This window comes from Sminthopsis crassicaudata, chromosome 6 (genome assembly GCF_048593235.1).
Source record: "Sminthopsis crassicaudata isolate SCR6 chromosome 6, ASM4859323v1, whole genome shotgun sequence".
NCBI lineage: Eukaryota > Metazoa > Chordata > Mammalia > Dasyuromorphia > Dasyuridae > Sminthopsis > Sminthopsis crassicaudata.
Window position 1 is genome coordinate 251,422,667 of NC_133622.1, and position 19,095 is coordinate 251,441,761.

The following is a 19,095-nucleotide window of genomic DNA, read 5'->3' on the forward strand; positions in this document are numbered from 1 at the left end:
CACCTAGGTATAGGGGTGATGATCGCCCCAAGTTGGCCGTGGATTCCCTCCCCGGGAGAAGCCCTTCCGAATGGGGAATGACTAGGAAAACTACAAATCCCAGAAAGTGGAGTAGTGAAGGCAGGGCATGCAAGAACTGCGCGTGCGTGGGGGTGTCCGGGCGCCTGCGCAACCGGAGCGAGGCTGAACTCAAGCGAGAACTACGATCTCCAAGAGGCAACGCGTTGCGACGAGAAGGGAGGGCCTGCGCCTGCGCGTGGGGCGGAATCTCGGGGGCGGAGCTGCCGCCATCTTGGAGCGGGAGGCGGAGCGAAGCAGACAGGGAGGGAGCGACCGACCGGGGCCGCTGCCGCCGCCATGAACCCCGAGTAGTGAGTGACCCTCGCCCGGGCCCCCGCTCCTCGGACCGGGGAGGCTTCGGGCCCCGTGTGCGCGACTTATCCCCTTCCCCTCATCGGACCCTCACCCAGAGACCCCGCTGTCCTCCCTGACATCCGGGTTCCTGCCCTCGATGACCCCCCCCCCCCCACATCCGGGTCTTATGGGACGGGGTGCCTGGCCAGGACCCCTGCCCCCCCACTCCGCCTGGGAAGGGGCCGAGAAGGCTGCGCTCCCCCTACTCTCCCTGTCTCCGTCCTCTTCCCCTCCCCCTCTTCCTGTCCCTTCCCCCTTTCCCCGTCCCTCTCCCTCTTTACCCCAGCTCACTTGGGGGGGAGGGTTGTGGTGGCCTGGAATCTTCTAGATTTAGGTCACAATTTCCCCCCAGTACACGTGTGCAGATTTGTCATTTCTCCCAGGGCCACTGACCCCCCCACAGCAGCCCCTCTGACCCCTCCGTGTGACGTGGGCCCCCCCAAAAGTGCAAATGGGGTTAACACATCATCTCCCCAAGTTGCACTTTCCAGTAATGGGGGGCACAGATCCCCCCCTCCAGGTGTCTGCACAGTGTCAATCAGCTCCTCCCGGTGTGGACTTCCCTCCTCAGGGGGTCTCTGCACAAACTTATGTTGTGGTTTCATGTTTAAAAAGTAAACCAATCCTGTGAGCAAGCTAACTTCCCTAAGCACTTATTAAACGCCTGCTGTGTTCCAGACATTCAGCAAAGGTGAAATAACTCCCTCCCTCAGCCGGGCAGAGTTCACTGGCCAGATCCATGCACATAAGTAAATACCTAGCAGACCAGGATCCCTGCAGGCCTGCAGGCCCAATCCGGCCCTGCCCCCCTCCCAGGAGAGGTCCCAGCCTGCCTTGGTCTCCCTACTCCGTTCTATCCTCTGGCCACTAATGGGATTCCCCTAAAGCCCAGGCCCGACCCCTCGCTTCTAGTGGCTCTTGGTGGCCTCCAAGGGCAGCTAACACTTCTGGTGGGCTCTGGACCCTCGCCTTCATCACACACCCTGACGGGCTCCTTCTGGATGCAGCTTCCCCCAGGCCCCCTCCCCCAACACTCTCCATTATGGCTCGGGTCCTGCCCCCCCCCCCCTCCATCCTGGCTCTCTGACCCCTGACCTGACTTCCTTCAGGCCCTCCCTGAGCTGTGGTCCTCCACACTCCGGCTGTTTTGGCGTTTGCAGGCCCTCTCCTTCATGTCCACGGGCTCCTGGACAGGAAGCCAGTGGTTGTGGTGATGGTTGGCCCACAGTGCTGGAACACAGTAGGTACTTAATAAATGCAGCAGTGGTAGGAAGGAGTACCCTCCAGGCAGGGGGAAGGGCCCTTGCAAAGCTGCTCTGAGCACCTGAAGGCTTGAGAATGAGATGGGTCCAGAGCTGTAGGTGGGAGCCACAGCCGCCCTCCATGGTGATGGCTGGATGTGGGGGGGCTCGAGAGCCCACAGGCGTTGTTCTCTAGGCCCGGGACCCCACAGCAGTCTGGGATAGGTAGAGGTGCCAACACCTTGGGGGGGGGGGCGGGTCCTATAATGAGGAGGGAGGGGAGCCAAGGATCAGGGCTAAGGCTGCAAAGGGAGGTTGAGGCCAGAGGGGGAGGCTTTAAATGCCCAATGAGGAGTCTGTGAGCCGAGTGGGGAGACCCGGGGTCTTTGGCGGCTGGAGGCCGGATTGTGGCGGGGGAGAAGCCAGGATGTCAAGGCCCTTCCTGTGTCTCTGGGGCCCCAACAGGCGCATCTTGATGCTCGCTGCCCTCAGATAGCATTGAGTGCCTCCCTCCCACCGTTCTGGGAAAGGGTCCCGGGAGGGGCCCCGGTTGTTGGCAAAGCCCGGTTTCTAGTTGCCCAAGTTTACCTTTAATTTTTTACCTCAGAAATACTTTTAAGAGTTCATCTGTCCTTTCCAGCTCTCCCCACTGTCCGTTTCCCATCTTTGTCGGCCGTGCCCATCGGTCCCTCAGAGGTGGCCTCGGGCCAGGGGGCTTAGCTTCTTAATGCTAGAAAGGGGGAGGGGGCGTGCCCGCTCCATGGCTGCTCCTCCACCACTGGGGGGGGGTCTCCCTGATCCCCTGAACCTGTTTGCTTCTCTGTGAATAGGAGTAGCCCCAGTGGTACCAGCCCAGTCCCCAGGCACGTGATGGTCGCTGGGATCAGATGCCCTTCTCACCTTCTCCTGGCAGTCTCCTGCCCTCTGCCCTGGGTCTTCCTTGTATCTTTCCCCTCGCTTCCCATGGTATTTGTATTGATCTCGGGCCTTTGCAAAGACTTTTGCCCACCAGAGCCGGGTCCTGCCGGCGGCTCTGCCCGCCCCACTCTGTTAAACGTGGCCAGCACGGCAGGTTTGGGATGGAGGGGCTGGAACGTGGTTTCCCGCGGCGTCCTGACGTTCTCCGGCGATGCGGTCTCTGTGCAGCAGAAAGGGGTGATGATCCCCGTAGAGACAACGCCCCGGACCGATTGAGAATTGCTCTACAGACCTTCATCCCCTGCCCTGACTTCCTGCAGCCCCTCCTCCTCCAGCCCAGAATTGGGGACACGTGGTGGGGCGGGCCCGACCTTTTCTCCATAGCTTTGTTCTCGGGTTCTCTTCCCTCTGTCTTCCACGCTTTCCCACATTTCCATGTTCTTGCTTTTCTTCCAGTGATTACCTGTTCAAGCTGCTCTTGATCGGCGACTCAGGTGTGGGGAAGTCCTGCCTGCTCCTGCGCTTTGCTGTGAGTCTCCTGCCCACGCCGGGCTTATTTGCCACCTTGCGTTGCATTCTGGGTCTGGTCTGCATGAAGGCATGCCAGCTTCCCCAGAGATGAGGGGGCCAGCTGCCCTTCTGAGCTACAGGGACTAAGGAGATGAGAGGTCTTATGAAGGGAGCGGGGGGTCGAGGGGATCAGGAGGCCGGGACCCGCTGTAGGTGGTCACTGGGCCCTCAGCCGGGGCCCCGGTTTTTCAGAGGCTGCGCTCTCTGACGTTCTCAGGATGACACGTACACCGAGAGCTACATCAGCACCATCGGGGTGGACTTCAAGATCCGGACCATTGAGCTGGACGGCAAAACCATCAAGCTGCAGATTGTGAGTGCCCACTCGCCGGTGCCCTCCCCCTCTGTGGGTCCTGGAGCTCCCGGCCTGGGGCCTGACCCTGCGTCTCCCCGCCCTGCCTTTTGTCTCCTGTCCTAGTGGGACACAGCAGGTCAGGAGCGCTTCCGGACCATCACGTCCAGCTACTACCGGGGCGCCCACGGCATCATCGTGGTGTACGACGTCACCGACCAGGTAACTTGGTGGGGGGTCCCAGCTCGAGGAGGAAGCATGGGGCAGCGCGGGAACGGGCCAGGCAGGGGCGCTCTTTCCTTCTAGGGACATTTTCCTGGAATGAAGGCACACAGACACGTGCACAGACACAGACATACATAAATACATACATACATACCTACATACATACATACATGCAGATACAGATACTCTGGTACACACAGAGACAGACACGTTAGTGCACACATCCGGGCACATGCACAGACAGACACACAGATCATACACTGACAGACACACTGGTGGACCCATGCACACATGCACAAACCCCCCCCCCCCCCCCCCCATGAGGCTTTCATTTATGGCAGATGCTGCGGGCATCCTTTGCCCACACACCCTCAGGCACGTAGCTCAGCTGTGGCCCTAAAGCTCGAGGCCCGCCTTGTGTCCCAGGTGGATGTCAGGGCTCCTCCCTCCAAACTCTCCCTTCGGCTTCGGGGGGTCCCAGGGGGCACCTTTGGCACCTCTCTCCCCCTCCCAGGGCTGGGGGCCCCTCCCCTCAGGCACGGGGAGCTTCTCATGGCGCCCTCTTCTCTAGGAATCCTACGCCAACGTCAAGCAGTGGCTGGAGGAGATCAACAGATATGCCAGCGAGAATGTCAACAAGCTGCTGGTGGGCAACAAGAGTGACCTCACCACCAAGAAGGTGGTGGACAACCCCACTGCCAAGGTGAGGGCTCAGTGCCAGGGGCGGGAGGGGGGTGGGGGGGCAGGGTGGCTCCCTCGGGCACCTCCGACCACTCTCCCCCGCTTCCCCTCAGGAGTTCGCTGACTCCCTGGGCATCCCCTTTCTGGAGACCAGTGCCAAGAATGCCACCAATGTGGAGCAGGCCTTCATGACCATGGCCGCAGAGATCAAGAAGCGCATGGGACCTGGGGCGGCCTCGGGGGGCGAGCGGCCCAACCTCAAGATCGACAGCACCCCGGTGAAGCCGGCCAGTGGAGGCTGCTGCTAGGGGGCAGAGCCAGGGGCTCAGGGCGGGAGCACACCTCTTTTCAGATGATGCCCCTGAGGCCGGAGGCCACCGGCCTCCCCCATCCCCACTAGGGGCATTTGATTCTGTGGCTTGGGGGCCCCTCCCACCCGACCTCCCTCCCACAGCCCTTGTTCCAGCTTTGCTGCGGGCAGGGGCAGGGGCAGCTGAGCGAGCCTCGAGGCCTTGCCTTGGCACTGCTGTCTCCCTAGTCCTTGGAGAGCCTTCCCTGCCGCCCCAGCCTCCCCCCCTCCCGCGTTCTTGGGGAGGATCTGCCTTGTTCCCAGCTCGCTCCCCTGCTTTCCCTCAGAGCTGCAGTGAGTCCTGGGTAGCCTGTCTCCCATTTCCCGAACCCCCCTCCCGCACCCCTTGGCTCTCATTGTCCGAGAGCCAGACCTAAGGCCCAGACTGTGGGGAACATGGGCAGGATGGGTCAGACCTCAGGAGGGAGCGGCCCTGGGGTGCCCCGCCGGCCCCTGCTCCCTTCCGCCTCTTCTTGCACCCCTCAGGCCCCCCCTCCGGCCTTGAGCTTGCAGCTCCATCCGTCCATAATGGCTGGGGGTGGGGGGGTGCCAGGCTTTGCACAAAGCCAGAGAGGCTGGTCTGCGTGTGCCGCAGGGGGCCACGGGGCCTCCCTCCCCCTGAGCACCTCTTCCCTGTAGGCTGAGGAGATGGAGGGCCCCCTGTGGCCGGCTCCCCACAGGGGGCTCCCTTCCCCTCCGCAACTTACTCACTCCTGGTTTTTTTCCTCCACCCCAGGGTAGAGTAAATGGTATTTCTTGCCTTGGTTCCATTACTTGTGTGCACCGCCCCCCCCCCCCATTTCTTCCTGTGTCATGGCCCCCTGGTTCCCAAACAGCTTGAGCGCTGCTTCTCCCAATGAAGTTCTGATCCAGGTGGGGTCCCCCTCCCGTACCCCAAGACATTGAGTCCTCTGGTCTACGAATCCATTCGCCCCTCCCCCTGTCCCGTGGTCCCCTGGTCAGTGCCATCCGCCCACGCGCACAGGGACACAGATGTGTTTTTGCTTGTCTCGGACCGTGCAGGGAAGCCCTCCCTGGAGGTGCCCCGTCCTTCCTAGCCACATTTCGTCCAGCGTTTTGCGAGGAAAAGCCACTTGGGGAAAAGGGACAAGGACAAAAATAAATAAATCTCCGGTGGCCTCGGGAGACCCCCCCAGGAGGTTTTGCAAGGAAGTTGGCGGCCAGCCAGTGTGGTTTGTGGGCTGCGCCCCGGAGTAGGGGCGGGAGGTGACCTGAGCCCGAAGAGGGGACCTCGACACCCCGGGCCGGGGAGGGGGGAGCTCGACCCACTTCCTGTGTCTGGAGAGGGTGTCCCGGGGGCTTCGCCCCCCCCCCCAGACAGGGTCGGGCCCGGAAGGGAAGAAAGCTTCGCGATGCTGTAAAATGGCGAGGTCGCAGGACGCCCTCCCCCGCTTCCCTTTCCTACCTGTGCCCGCCCGCCCCCGCCCTTCTTGCCCATCAGGTGGCCAGGACGTGCCCACACCCCTGGAGCCCACTGCCCGCAGGCCCGGGTACCCATTCAGCCCAGCCCCAGAGCATTGTCCCTCCCTCCCACCCGGACCCAGGAGCCAGGGACGCGCCCCCAGCCTCGGCGGCAATCTGCGTGGGCGCGTGCGATCGCATTGTCGCCCCGGGGTGTGCGTGCGGAGGGGGGCGGGGAGCCGGAGAATGCAAAAGCTCGGGGTGTCCTTTGTGCTCGGCTTTGGCAGCACGATGTGGGGCGCCGGGGGTGGGGGGAGCTGTCAGTTGAGAGTTGGGGTGTGCGCGCGCGTGCGCGCGTTTGTGGGGGCGGGCGCCGGCCGGGGGTGCTGGCCCCTTACCACTCCCCCGCACCCCCCTGCCGCCCTGTGGGACCCTCGGGTTCTCTCCCCCGCCCCTTCCCGGGCCGCTGGCTCTCCGGCCGGGGCCCCGCCCGCCTGGAGGCTGGGCCTGCCCCTTGGTGGGGGAGCCCCGCCCTGACTCCGCCCCCCCAGCTTCCCGGGCTGGAGAGGGAGCCGCGGGGCGAGCGCAGGATGAGCGAGAGGGGCAGGAGCAGCCGCCAGCGCCAGCGGACGCGCCCCCCGAGCCGCCTGCCCGCCCCGCGCTCCCCGAGCCCCCAGCGGCCGGGCCGGCCGGCTGGCCGGGCGCGTCTCCCTTCGGGGCTCGCCTGGGCGACCCCCTCGGCCATGCCAGGCCAGCGCTGAGCCCTGTGGGGCGGGGTGGCGGCCGGAGCGGGAGCCGGGCCGGGCCGGGGCCCCCCGGCGACGGGGCCACCCGACGGCGTAGGCTGGCGCCCCCCGGCCTGACGCTGGGCCCCGGGGCCATGGCGTTCACCTTCGCCGCGTTCTGCTACATGCTGACGCTGGTGCTGTGCGCATCCCTCATCTTCTTTGTCATCTGGCACGTAAGGCCGGGGGCCAGGGGACGGAACCTGACGAGGGCCGAGGGGTCTCCGGCCCCGGGCGCCCGCGGGGGCGGGGGCGCGGTGCGCTGTGGGGGGGCATTCCTCAGGGGAACAGGGGAAACTTGCTGACTCTGATTTCTCCCCCCCCTTACCTCTTCTTTCTCCTCCTTCCCCAAATACCTGTTCCCTCTTTCAATTCCCTTCCCCCTCCCCCCTTTTTCTCCCGTCCCCGACACCCCATTGTGGTCCCTTCTGCAGCTAGATGGGAAGCGGGGAGGGGGGGTTCGCGTTGCTCTGCACTCGGGGGCTTAATTTCCTCCAGTACAGCTCTGCTCTACCTCCCCCTCTTCCTGGCAGGGCATCTCTCCAAGCCTCCCTCTGTCTGTACCAGGTCTGTCTGTCCCCCCTCCTCCTTTCCTCTCCATTGTGGGTTTTTCCAGCCGAGTGATGGAGCCAGTTGCCATAGCAACTGCATCTGTTTACAAGACCCACATCTACCAGAACCCATTTAACCCTTTCCCTTTCCTACCCCGCCCCCCACAAGCGTCCGTGGAGGAAGGGTCTCAAGCGGGACAGACCTCCTCATATATTCATGGCCCCTTTGCTCTTCCTGCCTCTCCTTTCCCCCTCCTTCCTCCCTCCCCCCTGCTCATTTCTCTCCTTTCCCGGACTCCATTCTTCCTCTGGCCTGATTCTTCTCCGAACTGTTCAACTCAGCTGCTCGCTGTCCCGGGTCCTCATCTGGGCCGCGGAGTTCGGGGATCTTGGGGGAAAGGGGGGCCCTTGGGGTCCTTTTTAACCTTCTGTCCTATGCTACAGCCTCCTGTCCCCTCCCCCCAAACCTCCCCCACCTCCCTCCGTGCTCCCCACCCCCAGTGGCTCTCCTCTCCACTCCTAACCTCCTTTCCCTGCTTTGTTTGCCATTCTCTCCATCTCTCCACCGTTCTCCCCATTTTCCAGCACCCTCCTCCCATTCATTCATTCATTCCGCTCCATTCATTCTCTGCACAAACATTTCCTGGGCACCTGGACTGGGCAGGGGGGGCGGGGGCCGGCGCTCGAGAACGTGCCCCCCACCCGGGGGGCTTCGCATTTCCCCGCGGCCGTCTCCACACCCCCTCCTGCCGCTCCGCCATCCTGGCAGCCCGCATCCGCGCCCTCCCATTGGCTCCCGGCTCTGCTTCCCACAGCCCGCTCCTCGGCCCGGCCTGCCCCGCTTCCAGGCTCTCCTTTTCCCTCCGTACTTCCTGTCTCTCCCATATGCCCCCTCTCCATCTTTGTCCTCCTCTCCATCTGTTTCCCTCTCCTCATTTCCTTTTCTCCTTGTGTCAGCCGCTGATACTCCCCTTTTCTTCCTCCTTTCTTTCCTCTCTCCTTTTCCTCCTTTCTCTTCCTCTTTTCCTGCGCCCCCCACCGTGGTGTTCCCCCTCCCTGTCCCTCTCCTCCATGTTCAGGAGCTCTGCCACTTGTGCGTGTCTCGCCACTCGTGTCCCCGGATCCTGCTCCCTCCCAGCCGCCTTGTCTTTCCCCATCTCTGTCCCGCCGGTTCCCGACCTCCCTCCCTCCCCCCCCTCCCAGGGCTCGCTGCTCCCGCCTCCCCAGGCTGGGGCTCCGGGCCCCCCTCCCCGTCTCTCCCTGCAAATCAGATCTCAGCCCTCCCCTTCATCTTTGGCTCTGTGACCAGACCCTGCGGGGGGAGGGAGATATCTGGGGCGGCTGCCCCTCTCTCTCTCCCCCTTCTCCCCACCCCCCAGCTCCACTTCCGCCATCTGCAGGAACAGAGCCCCTGGCTCAGTCTCCTCCTCTCCTCCCTTCCAGCTCAGCTAAGGGATAGAACAAGCATTTATCTAGCACCTCCTGTGTACCAGGCACTAAGGTGCTTTTCCGAATAGCTCATTTGATCTTCGAAGTTCTGTGAGGCGGGCAGGTGTAAATATCCCCATTTTTATTGTTGAGGAAACTAAGGCAAATGGAGATTGAGGGAATCGCCCAGGGGATCTTGAGGCAGTATTTGAACTCAGGTCTCCTTGCCTTCAGGCCCAGCAGGCACCCTAGGCTCCTCCCAGTGGGCACAAAGGGGAAACCAGCCGAGAGAGCTGAGGTGGCAGAGGGAAGAAGACACCGAATCTTTAGGGAGGAAAACGTCCCTAAAGTTGAGGGGACAGAAAGAATGGGACTGAAATGGGGAGGCCCCGGCAGCTGGCCAAAGGCAGGGCTTTCCAAGAGACTTCTTCTCCCACTTCCTGGCCATCTAAGCTGCCGGGGTTCACGGAGCCCCCCACTCTCTCAAGTCTCTCCGAGCCCCCCACTCCTCAGGGCTCAGCGAGCTCCTTCTCCCGAAACCCCAGGTGACCCATCTTCCTGAGCCCAGGGGTGCCAAGGCTTTCTCACAGGCGACAGAGCCGCCTCGCTGAGGCAGGGTCACGGATGCTCGGGCTGAGGAGGGCGGGCAGGGCCCTGGCGCCAGGGCAGAGGAGTTGGCAGGAAGGGCTCTGGGGGGGGGCTCCCACCTCCTCATGTGCCACCGCAGACAGGCCAAGGTCACGGCGGAAGATGAGGCCGAGCCGGTCCCCAGCCCCCCAGCTCCTGCCTGGCCCTCCATCTGGAGCCCTTCCCCCTCCCAGGCCCACACCATGTGTGCAGGGAGGGGGAGGAGGTGCTGTTTGCAGTTGCTAGGCAACCCCAGGGGACCCTGGGCTTTTGACAGGTTGGTGGGATGAGTGGCAGGTGTCGGTTGGGGGTTCGTTTATTCCTGTGGGACTTGGGGCACCCTGGCCTCGTGGTGGGGCACAGAGGAGATGCTCTCTGCCACCCCCCCCTCGGGGCCCAGTGGCACCCTGCGCTCCAGATGGCACCGAGGAACAGCAAAGGCGAGATGTTCTCTAGCTCAGAGCCCCCCCCCCCCACTCCAGGCTGCTGCGGGAACATGCAGGGGGGTCTGGGTTTGTGGGTCCCCTCCCCCACCCTAAGGTACAAACGCCCCCCCTCACTGGGATCCCAGCTCCCAGCCCCCTAGGTGGATCAGCTCAAGTGTCCCGACTTCCGAGGGCACAGAAGGACAAGGCTGCGGGAGGGGCTGAGGGTGAAGGCTTTGGGGCAGGGACGCTCTGCTCCCTCCTGGCCGGCCTCTGCCGCCCCGGGCAACCCCGGAGGGCTTCAGAGGAGGCCAGGCCGGTCGTCCAGGACAGCCTCAGGCTCCTCCCCCGTAAAATGCCCGTGGGCCCAAAGTTACAGGCCGAGGCCGCGGGGAGCCGCCGGGGAAGGGGGGGGACGCACCCTCCCCAGGCGCCCCCAGCCTGACAGGCCTCCACCCCTACCCAGATCATCGCCTTTGACGAGCTGAGGACCGACTTCAAGAACCCCATAGATCAGGGCAACCCTGCCAGGGCAGTAAGTCAATACATGTGCCGTGCCAGCCGTGTCGTCAGTTTGTCCGTCTCTGTGGGGGGACGGGGTGAGGGGGGCCGGGGCAGGACCGTGAGCCCCGAAGGGAGGGGGGGATGGCCGAGCCCCCCCGCGTCTCGACCACCACTCTCGCTGGCAGCTCAAGCCCTGGCCGTTGCCAGGGAGATCCGGGTGAAGTGCCTGCCCTCCATGGTGACGGTTGCCATGGCAATGGCGGCTCCTGCCTCCCTCCGTGGTGACATCACCATGGAAACAAGGCTTCAGTCCCCATGGAAGCCGAGAGCCGGGCTCCCCGGCAGAACGGGGGAAGGGCTGCTCCAGCTCTCGGGACCTGGCGCCCCACCCCCCACCGACTCTCCTTCCTGCATCCCTCCCTCACCTGGCTCCCTCCGTCTGACCCTCCTCTCCTTCCCACAGCGAGAGCGTTTGAAAAACATTGAGCGGATCTGCTGCCTCCTAAGGAAGGTCAGTGGGAGGTCTTGGGGGTCTCAGGACCCCCCTGTCTGTCTGTCTGGCCGTCTGCCTGGAGCCCTGGACGGGGATCCGGGCCGCTTTGCCGCTGCCATTCTGTCTCTGTGTGTGTGTGACTGTGGGCAAGTCCCTTAGCCTCCGCTCTTGCTCAGCCGGGGCCGAGACGCTTGGATCGGGCGGGCTTGTCCCGGATGACTTCTGACTCCAGGCGGATCCCCGACTCTCGGGCGCCCCCTTCTCTCCTCCCTCAGCTCCTTATGCCCCAGGAAGGGGGGGGCGGGTCGAGATGCCATGCAGTGCAATGCAAATTAGGCATCCCGGTGCAGCCGTTCTCTTCCCAGCAGGCTCAGGGACGCCCCACCCCAGGACCCCTACTCCCTCTCCCAGCCCCAGGAGCACAGAACAGGTGGGTTAACCGGCCCCAGACACCTGAGCTCAGCGCCCCCCTCCGGGGCCTGTCAGGGAGGGTGGGCTCCCCCCCCCGTACGCGACCCCGGAGGGCGGAGCCTGATCGCCGCGCGCTGCTCTGGCCCCCTCCAGCTCGTGGTCCCCGAGTATTCCATCCACGGCCTCTTCTGCCTGATGTTCCTGTGCGCCGCGGAGTGGGTGACGCTGGGGCTCAACATCCCCCTCCTCTTCTACCACCTATGGAGGTGACCAGCTGCGGGCCCGGCGGGGGGGTGCTTGTGAGGGGCACGGGAGGGAGCAGACTGCAGTCTTCCCCAAGTCCCAGAAGAGGGCCTGAGCTCCCCAGAGTGCCGGGGCGGCGACTAGAAGAGGGACCGGCGCGGCGGCGCTCGGTGAATGCCTGGGGCATTAGTGCAGCGCAGTTCCCGGCACGCCCCGGGCAGCGGCGGCGGCCCCCCGCCCACTCCGCCCCTCCCCCCCAGGTACTTCCACCGCCCGGCGGACGGCTCCGAGGTCATGTACGACGCCGTGTCCATCATGAACGCGGACATCCTCAACTACTGTCAGAAGGAGTCCTGGTGCAAACTCGCCTTCTACCTGCTCTCCTTCTTCTATTACCTGTACAGGTGAGCGCCGGGCCGCGGGGGAAAGTGTGGGGGGGCGCCTCCAGGGCCGCGGGCTCGCGCTCGCCGGCTGCCCGCGTCCCAGCGCGCCCCTCTCTCCGCAGTATGGTTTATACGTTGGTGAGTTTCTAAAGGGGGAAGCCGGCCAGGGAATGAACCCCGAGAACGGACCGGACGCCTGTGTACCCCCACTCCCGCGCCCCTCGTGGACAGCGGAGAAGAGCCACTCCCCGCCCCCCGTCTCTCAGAAGCCTAGGCTCTGGGGGGAGGCGAGGGGCGCCGGGGCCGCCTCAGCCCCTGCCCCCCCAAATTGCTGCTATGGGATGGCCCGCCCCTTTACCCCCGCCCCACCCCGTTTTCTCGCGCCGTGCCGGGCACGCTCGTGGCGGCGCCTCCCGAAATCAGCCGGCCGCCCCTGGAGACCCAAGCCCCCACTTGGAAAACCTGGCAGTGGGGGGAGGGGCCTTTGGTCCTCATCCGCCCTAGGGATAACCGAGGGACGGGACCCGGGGGTACTGGCGAGGGCCTGAGCTCGGGGGAGGGGCCCACCCCGCCCCCAGACGTCCCTCCGCCTTCCGCCAGCCGGCCCAGGGCGTCCCTCGGGGTTCGGGAGGCGGGGCCCCGGGGAGGGGAGGGGCGTGAGCAGGCTCAGCCGGGGGCTCCTCCTCAGCCCCACCTCCCGCTCCCACTCTGTCCCCACCCCAGCCTTTTCTCGGCTCGCTCTTCTGTGCCCTCTCCAGCCCCCGCCCCCCTCCTCCTGCCCCGAGCCCCCGTTTTCGAAGGCGCTGGAGGCCTAGTCCTTCCCAGCGCCCGGAGGAGTTTATGTGTAACACCCCCATCTCCCTCGGCCAGCCTTGGCCATTTGTGATTGAATAAACAATTGCAAAGACTTTGGGCCGAATATGGCCATGGGGGGGGAAGGGAAGGGGGGGTCACTTGCATGCCCCGGAAGGCCTAAGTATCCCTCTCACTCCCTCCTCTGAGCTCTTGCCCCATCCAAAGGCCACTCTGGAGTTCTTTCGGGGTCATCTGAGAAGGCCAGATCCAACCACCCTGAGAGGTGTGCAGTGGGGGAAATAGAAGGGCAGGAAATGAGATCTCCTCATGGCGGGGTTTGAGCTGAGCCAGTGACCTCCCCCACCTGCTATGGTATAGACCAGAGGCCTTTGGGGGCATCATCTTCCATAGCCTGGAATGATAAAATGAGTGAACAGGCCTTTATTGAAAGGCACTGGCCACCCAAAGTCACTCAGCCCAGGGGCAGAGCAGGGCGCCCCCCTCGGGGCCTCCCAACCTTTGGCCAACAAACCAGGCCCAGCAGCCCTCTCAGTTGGGGGAGGGGGGAATGGACACAGGGTCCCTTAGAGCTGACCAGCCCAAGGATTCTGAATGAATCTCAAAGTAAGAAGCCCCAGCCCAACTGGAGAATGGGCTTCCTGGGGGATAGGCCAGCTCCCCATCAATGAAGCTCTTCAAGCAAAGGCAGGATGACCTCTGGCCCTCCCCTGCCTTCCCACTGGGGGGTTCTGAGACAGGGGGTCTGGATTCAAACTCTAGCGCCCCCTCTACCCCACCCCCCACCCCCCGTGTGACCTCAGCCCAAACCCTTCCTTCCCACATGCCTCCATTTTCTTATCAATAACGCCGGGCCACACAGTCCAACTCTAAGGCCTCTGATACTCTGGGGGTGGGGGTGGGGTAGACCATGAGAAACCCACTTCCACCTCTGACCTTTGGTCCTGGAGTTCAAAGTTGGCCCAGTCCTGGGAGAATGGGCCAGGAAAGGACCTATCCCTGGGACAGCTGTGGCCTCTTGGATTGTGGGCGAGTATGGCTGGGGGGGGCGATGGCCACCCCCCCCCACTGGACAGTGAGCACCAAATGAGACCATAGGCATGGAGCCATCACAAGCTTTACCAGGGGCTGCGGACAACGCCGGCTTCCAAGTCTCGTTGGTGACATGGAGTCGCCCCCCAGGACTGCTCCAGCAGTCGGCAGCCACTTGCCCCCCCAGGGCAACCCACAAGGGGGGCCTGTCCCTGGCAGCCCTTCCTTCCCACCGCCCCAGACCCTCAAGGTCCCGTCCAGGGCCAGGTTCCCAGGAATGAGGGACAGATGGGCGGAAGCAATTAAAATCTTCAATGTACAGGGAAAAAATCATCATTGTCATCTTCACGGGAGTCTTCCTTGGGGACAGGGGAGACCCCATCTGGGTCACCGGACTAGGTGAAAGGTCAGCCAGTAGATGATCATTGGCTGGAAGGCAGCCTCGGCCAGGGTCAGGTACAGCTGGAGGCGCTGCCGGGGGGCCGGACCCCCCACCCCATCGGTGCCCACTGAGGTCATCCGCAGCGAGCGTACCTGTGGGGGACAGACCTTCAGGGGGGGCAGGGATAGAGGCCCAGGCCATGACACTCCTCCTCACCGAGGGGTCTGTCCCCACCCTCCATAGTCTGAGACCAGCCAGAAAGGAGGCTCCCCATGGAGGCCGGGGGACGGTCGGGTCTGGGGACTCACAATGAAATACATGAGGGCGGCCGAGGTCCAGGCCAGAGCCACGTAGTAGCCATCGCTGCCGAATAGCAGTCCTGTGAGCATGCTGAGGATCATGCTGGGAGGAGAGGAGGACCGTCAGGCCCTGGGGGAGCATGGCAGCCGCCTAACCCTCCCCGGGCCCAGATTGTCCCATGGGGAGCCGAACAGATGTTCTGGGATCCCCCGGCGCCATGTTCCGTCAGGTCTTGGTTCTAAGGCCGCTCTGTGGTTCTCTGCCCTCAGGTTCCTTCCAGTTCCAACATTCTGGGTTCCAGCCCAGATGCAGTTGGGCTCTAAGGTCTGTGCTCCATGACCCAACACAGGGCCTTAAGCCTCTGCCCGCCTTCCTACCTGCTGCTCAGTGACAGGCTCGTTGTCCTCCTGCCTCCCCCCTTTGCCCAGCTTCCCTGCCCCTCGGCACCGTCCCTTAATCTCCCCCCATCCTGCTGCCTGCCAGCTCCGGCCCCAGGACTTCAATAGCCATGTCCACATCTGGAACAGGGCCCCTCAGCCCAGCCCTGCCCAGCCCTGCCTAGTCTTGCCCGGCCCAGCCCTGGTCTGCTCTACCTTGCCCTGCCTACCCCTGCCCGGCCGGCCACCAACAGCACTGTCCGCCTCTCCCCAACTCCCAGGCCCGGAACTCACCCCACGTATTTGTAGCCGCTGTAGGCGAGCAGGTGGAAGGTACTCAGGTCACTGCGGACCGTGGCCAGGTAGAGGCCGAGGAGCAGGGCCAGCACCTCGATGACAACCCACACCAGGGCCGTGCTGGCGCACAGGCCGAGCACCTCGGGCGAGAACCTGGTGCGGAGTGGGAGGACGGTTGGGGGGGGGATCCTCCTCTTCCCCATATCTCCCCGGGGGGATCAGGGTCATGGCGGCCGTGAATGACCGGGCTCAGGGACCTCTGATGGAGGGGGCGGACGACGGGGACACAACGAAGCGCCCTGTTCTCCCCAGGGGGAATCTGTCTTTGCCCCAGGGCCAGTTATCTTGGGGGCAGGGGAAGCCCAATGACCCTTTTTGCCCAGTTCCTTCCCTTCCCCTCAAAAATACTCAGTTAGGCGGGAACCCTAAAGAGTTTTGCCTTCGTTCTACAGACGGAGAGGCTGAGATTGGCAGTGGGGAACACCAGGGCGGGGGCAGAGGGCAAAGAGCAGAGGGCAGGGGGCAGGGGGAAGGGCTGGGGGTCCTGGCTGAAAACTGCCGAGCCCCAGCCCTGCCCCTCCCACTCTGGGTAGGCGACACTGGAACCCAATTTAAACACACAATACCCAGGAATATGGGGCTCCCCAAAGAGGAGGAGGGGCTCAACCTTTTTTGAATTCCCAGCGCCATCCCGGCCAGGAGGATGTATGTGATAAACGCCATGGCTGCCAAAGAGACAGAAAAGCTCAGTACGGTGCACCCCAAAGCCTGAGCATCCAGCCCAGCTCGAGCCTTAAACCCCGAGTCCCCAAGCTCCAGGCCCAGTGTCCAGCTCCCTCCCCCCCCGCCCCGGCCTGATACTCACTGGGGATGTAGAGGTCAGGGGCATTGAGGTCCTGCCGCGGGGGCAGGGGCACATCCCGGCTGTACTGAACTTCCCAGTTCTTAGGAACAGAGGGAAACACAGAAACAAGGTCAAGGCCCCAGAAATGGCAGAACGAACGCCCCCCTTCCCCCCCAGGGACGCTGAGAGGCTAGAGTGGAGGCCGCCGGGCCTCACCTGGTGTGTGTAGGGGAAGACGAGCAGACCCAGCTTCCTGGCCACGTAGGACGTGTCCACGGCAAAGAAGTGTTTGAGCTTGTTCATGGACACAAACCTGTGGAGCTGAAAAGAGGGAGTTAGGAGGCTCTGAGAACACGGACCGGGACGGCCAGGGTGGGAGGAACCTTGGAGACCCTTATTTCATGAGGGGGGGAATGGCGGCTCGGAGACATGAGCCGCTCAGGTTCACATGGACGGGATCTGAGCGCAGACCTTTCCCCTTCACTCGGCCTCTCCGGACCCTGCGCCCCAGCCCGCTCCGGCTCCGCAGCCCCTCTCACCTCCTTGTGCACCATGTCCTTGCCCTGGGTGGCGATGGAGCTGCCGTAGGCCATGGCCATGTTGGCCATGGGGTCCCCGAGCAGGTGGTTGACGTTGAAGGCCACGTCCGAGGCCTGCGACGGGAAAGGGCCGGGCTGAGCCGGGTACCCGCCACTCGTGTCGTCAAAGAGCGGAGGCGGCTCCGGGGCTGCCCTGACCCGGTGCTTGGACCCTGAGGGGACAGATGGCGGCATGAAAGGGGGCATCCCCTTCCTCCTGAAGCAGGAAGTAACACGTCTGGAAGGAGCCCCAGACATCGGGCAGTCCACACGCCCAGGTGCTCATACAGCCAGGGGCCTGCCGGGGGACGGAGGGCGAGCCCTGTGCCCCTCAGCTGGGGGGCAGCCTCCCAGTGGCCAGAGCCCGCAGGGCTGCAGAGCCCAGTGGGGAAAGACTCGTGGAGAGCCAGGGCAAGAGTCCGACCAGAGAAGGCGGAGGGCCCCGGAGGCAGCTGCCCCCATGGGCAGGACTCCATTTCTGGGGCGCCCCTCTCCCCAATCCCAGAACCTAGGAAGGGATGGGCGTCAACAACACCCTCCTTCTGAGGTGGCATTGCCAGGGCTCACCCTCCAAGTTCCCCGGCCCCGGCACCAGGCCTTGCCCAATGCCAGAATCCCCCTAATGGGAGTGTTTATTTGGCCCCCACTGTGTGCACAGGGGCCTTCTCCGTTTTTCTCTCTGACCCCCCTCAAAAAGGCACCCTCTGCGTGTGGCCCCGCCCCCAAGTCCCAGGAGCCTGCCCTAGGCCAAAGGAGCCCTGGAGGCCTCGCTCCGGGAGGGGGGGGTTGCAGACAAGAAACCCTCCCTGGGAACCGGCCTCGGGCGGGGGCGGCGTTAGAACTCAGACTGAAGGGCCTCAGGGTCCCGCAGCACCGGGAAGCCCCCACCTCCCAGAGGGCTGCAGGGCCTGGGCTACTTTCTTGTCGGGTAGTGAGCTCCCCGTGCCGGTGGCTAACCAAGCCTAGGTCGGCGGGTTTCGGATCGGAGTTGGGGGGCGGATAGCCCGCAGCAGAGCCGGGGGACCCGAGCCAAGGGGAGAACCCTCGTGGTGACGTCACGGCCCCGTCCCCGCCCCCTCTCCCTTCATCAGGGCTGATTACCTGGTCCCTGCCCGTGTCACCCCACGCTCACCTTGGGCCCCATACCCCGAGTGATAGGCCATGAGCAAGGCGCCTTCTCCGCGGGGGCTGACGGGTAGAAACACTAATAGAGCCGCGGCTCCGTGCTCCGGGCACGAACTGCCACTACCGAGCCGCCAGACACGTCTATCCGCGGGTCAGCCGCAGCCGCCATGGCCACGACGTCACTCTCCCCACCTCTCATTGGCCAGAGCCCCACGTGATATAAGCACCGCCTCCTGCCTTCATTGGCTATCGGCTTCTCCTCCAGCCTCATATTCGAAGCAACCCGACTTCCGGAAGCTGGGTGGGGCGGAGTCAACACCACGGTTGTCTGATTGGGCCATAGAGCTGTCCAAGGTGACAAGACGGTCCAATAAGCTTGTCGGGGCTGAGTTGTTGAGTGGAGTCTTGAGGCGCCTGCGCTGTGCTGCGGGTGAAGGTCTCCCTGCCACGACTGCACCGACAGGCGGGGCAGTCTGGGGGCGAGGACGGGGTGGGGCGAGACACCTGAAGGCGCTATGGCTGCGGCCCTTTCACCCTTTTCTATCGCTAATCCCCCCCTCCCCCACTCCCCTTGACCTTCATCTTTTCCTTCCTCTCCCCTTCCTTCTTCCTCCTTCTCTCTCCCTGTCTCCTCCACTTCTCTTTTCCCTCCTCCCATCTTTCTCCCACTCCTCCCTCCACTTCTTTTTCCTCCTTCCTGCTCCCTCTCCCCTTGACCTTCACTTTTTCCTCTCTCCTCCCCTTTCCCTCTCTCTCTCTCCTCCCCTCCACTTTCTCTTCCTCCTCTTTTCCCCTGCCCCTCACCTCCCGTTCTCCTCCTTTTCCTCTTTAATCCCTTCTTTTCCTCCCCCTTCTCTGCTCCCTTCTGCCCCTGCATTTATCCTCTCCCCCCTCCTCTCTCTGCTCCCTCCGCCCCCTGCTTTTTTCTCTGGGCCAGTTCTGCTCTCCCTCCTCCCTGCCATTTGGTTAATCGCCCCTTCTCCCCTTTCCTCTCCTAGTTTTGTAAGGGAGCCAGTGCGGGCATTGCTAGGGAACTCTCTCTTACCGATGAATAAATGAGGCCCAAAGAGGGGGCACAGGCCGGGTGCAATCTGCCTGCTCCCCCCCCCCGCCCCCCGCGGGGACGCTCCTCTCCCGGGACCCGGAGATTTCCCATGAATCCAGAGCTCTCCCCAGCCTGGGGACCTGAGCTGCAGGAGGGAGTGACTTGGGGCTCCCCGACTGGAGCCAGGTAGATGGCAGACCCCAGGTCGGGCCTGGCATCTGCGCAGCCGGCCCCCGGTGCCCTGGCACCCTGCAGTGCTCCTGGCCCGGGGCCTAGAACGCGTCAGCACTGAGGGAATGACTGGATTTCGCTCCGCAGCCGGCGGGGTCACCTCCTCCTG

The 19,095-nt window shown here is 63.8% G+C and overlaps 3 protein-coding genes across 4 annotated transcripts; 2 read left to right on the forward strand and 1 right to left on the reverse strand.

The window, feature by feature from the left end:
• Nucleotides 1-179: 179 nt before the first annotated feature.
• Nucleotides 180-5,863, forward strand: RAB1B (RAB1B, member RAS oncogene family). Its single transcript, XM_074276270.1, has 6 exons — nucleotides 180-371; nucleotides 3,030-3,102; nucleotides 3,361-3,456; nucleotides 3,562-3,657; nucleotides 4,232-4,363; nucleotides 4,455-5,863. Exons 1-6 carry the CDS (start codon nucleotides 358-360, stop codon nucleotides 4,647-4,649), a joined length of 606 nt encoding a protein of 201 aa, XP_074132371.1. The 5' UTR covers nucleotides 180-357; the 3' UTR covers nucleotides 4,650-5,863.
• An 877-nt stretch (nucleotides 5,864-6,740) lies between these two features.
• CNIH2 (cornichon family AMPA receptor auxiliary protein 2) lies at nucleotides 6,741-12,648 on the forward strand. 2 transcript variants are annotated; one of them, XM_074276267.1, is made up of 7 exons: nucleotides 6,741-7,073; nucleotides 10,395-10,463; nucleotides 10,896-10,943; nucleotides 11,337-11,355; nucleotides 11,490-11,602; nucleotides 11,840-11,983; nucleotides 12,085-12,648. In XM_074276267.1, exons 1-7 carry the CDS (start codon nucleotides 6,993-6,995, stop codon nucleotides 12,508-12,510), a joined length of 900 nt encoding a protein of 299 aa, XP_074132368.1. In that variant the 5' UTR covers nucleotides 6,741-6,992; the 3' UTR covers nucleotides 12,511-12,648. The 2 variants fall into 2 exon arrangements, with proteins under 2 accessions (XP_074132368.1, XP_074132369.1); XM_074276268.1 differs by lacking the exon at nucleotides 11,337-11,355 and having other exon boundaries at nucleotides 6,899-7,073; nucleotides 12,085-12,231.
• Nucleotides 12,649-13,876: 1,228 nt separating this feature from the next.
• YIF1A (Yip1 interacting factor homolog A, membrane trafficking protein) lies at nucleotides 13,877-17,916 on the reverse strand. Its single transcript, XM_074276266.1, has 8 exons — nucleotides 17,718-17,916; nucleotides 16,547-16,758; nucleotides 16,224-16,328; nucleotides 16,029-16,107; nucleotides 15,831-15,888; nucleotides 15,161-15,316; nucleotides 14,498-14,591; nucleotides 13,877-14,341 (listed from the first exon to the last, which is right to left on the reverse strand). Exons 1-8 carry the CDS (start codon nucleotides 17,746-17,748, stop codon nucleotides 14,195-14,197), a joined length of 882 nt encoding a protein of 293 aa, XP_074132367.1. The 5' UTR covers nucleotides 17,749-17,916; the 3' UTR covers nucleotides 13,877-14,194.
• Nucleotides 17,917-19,095: the final 1,179 nt, after the last annotated feature.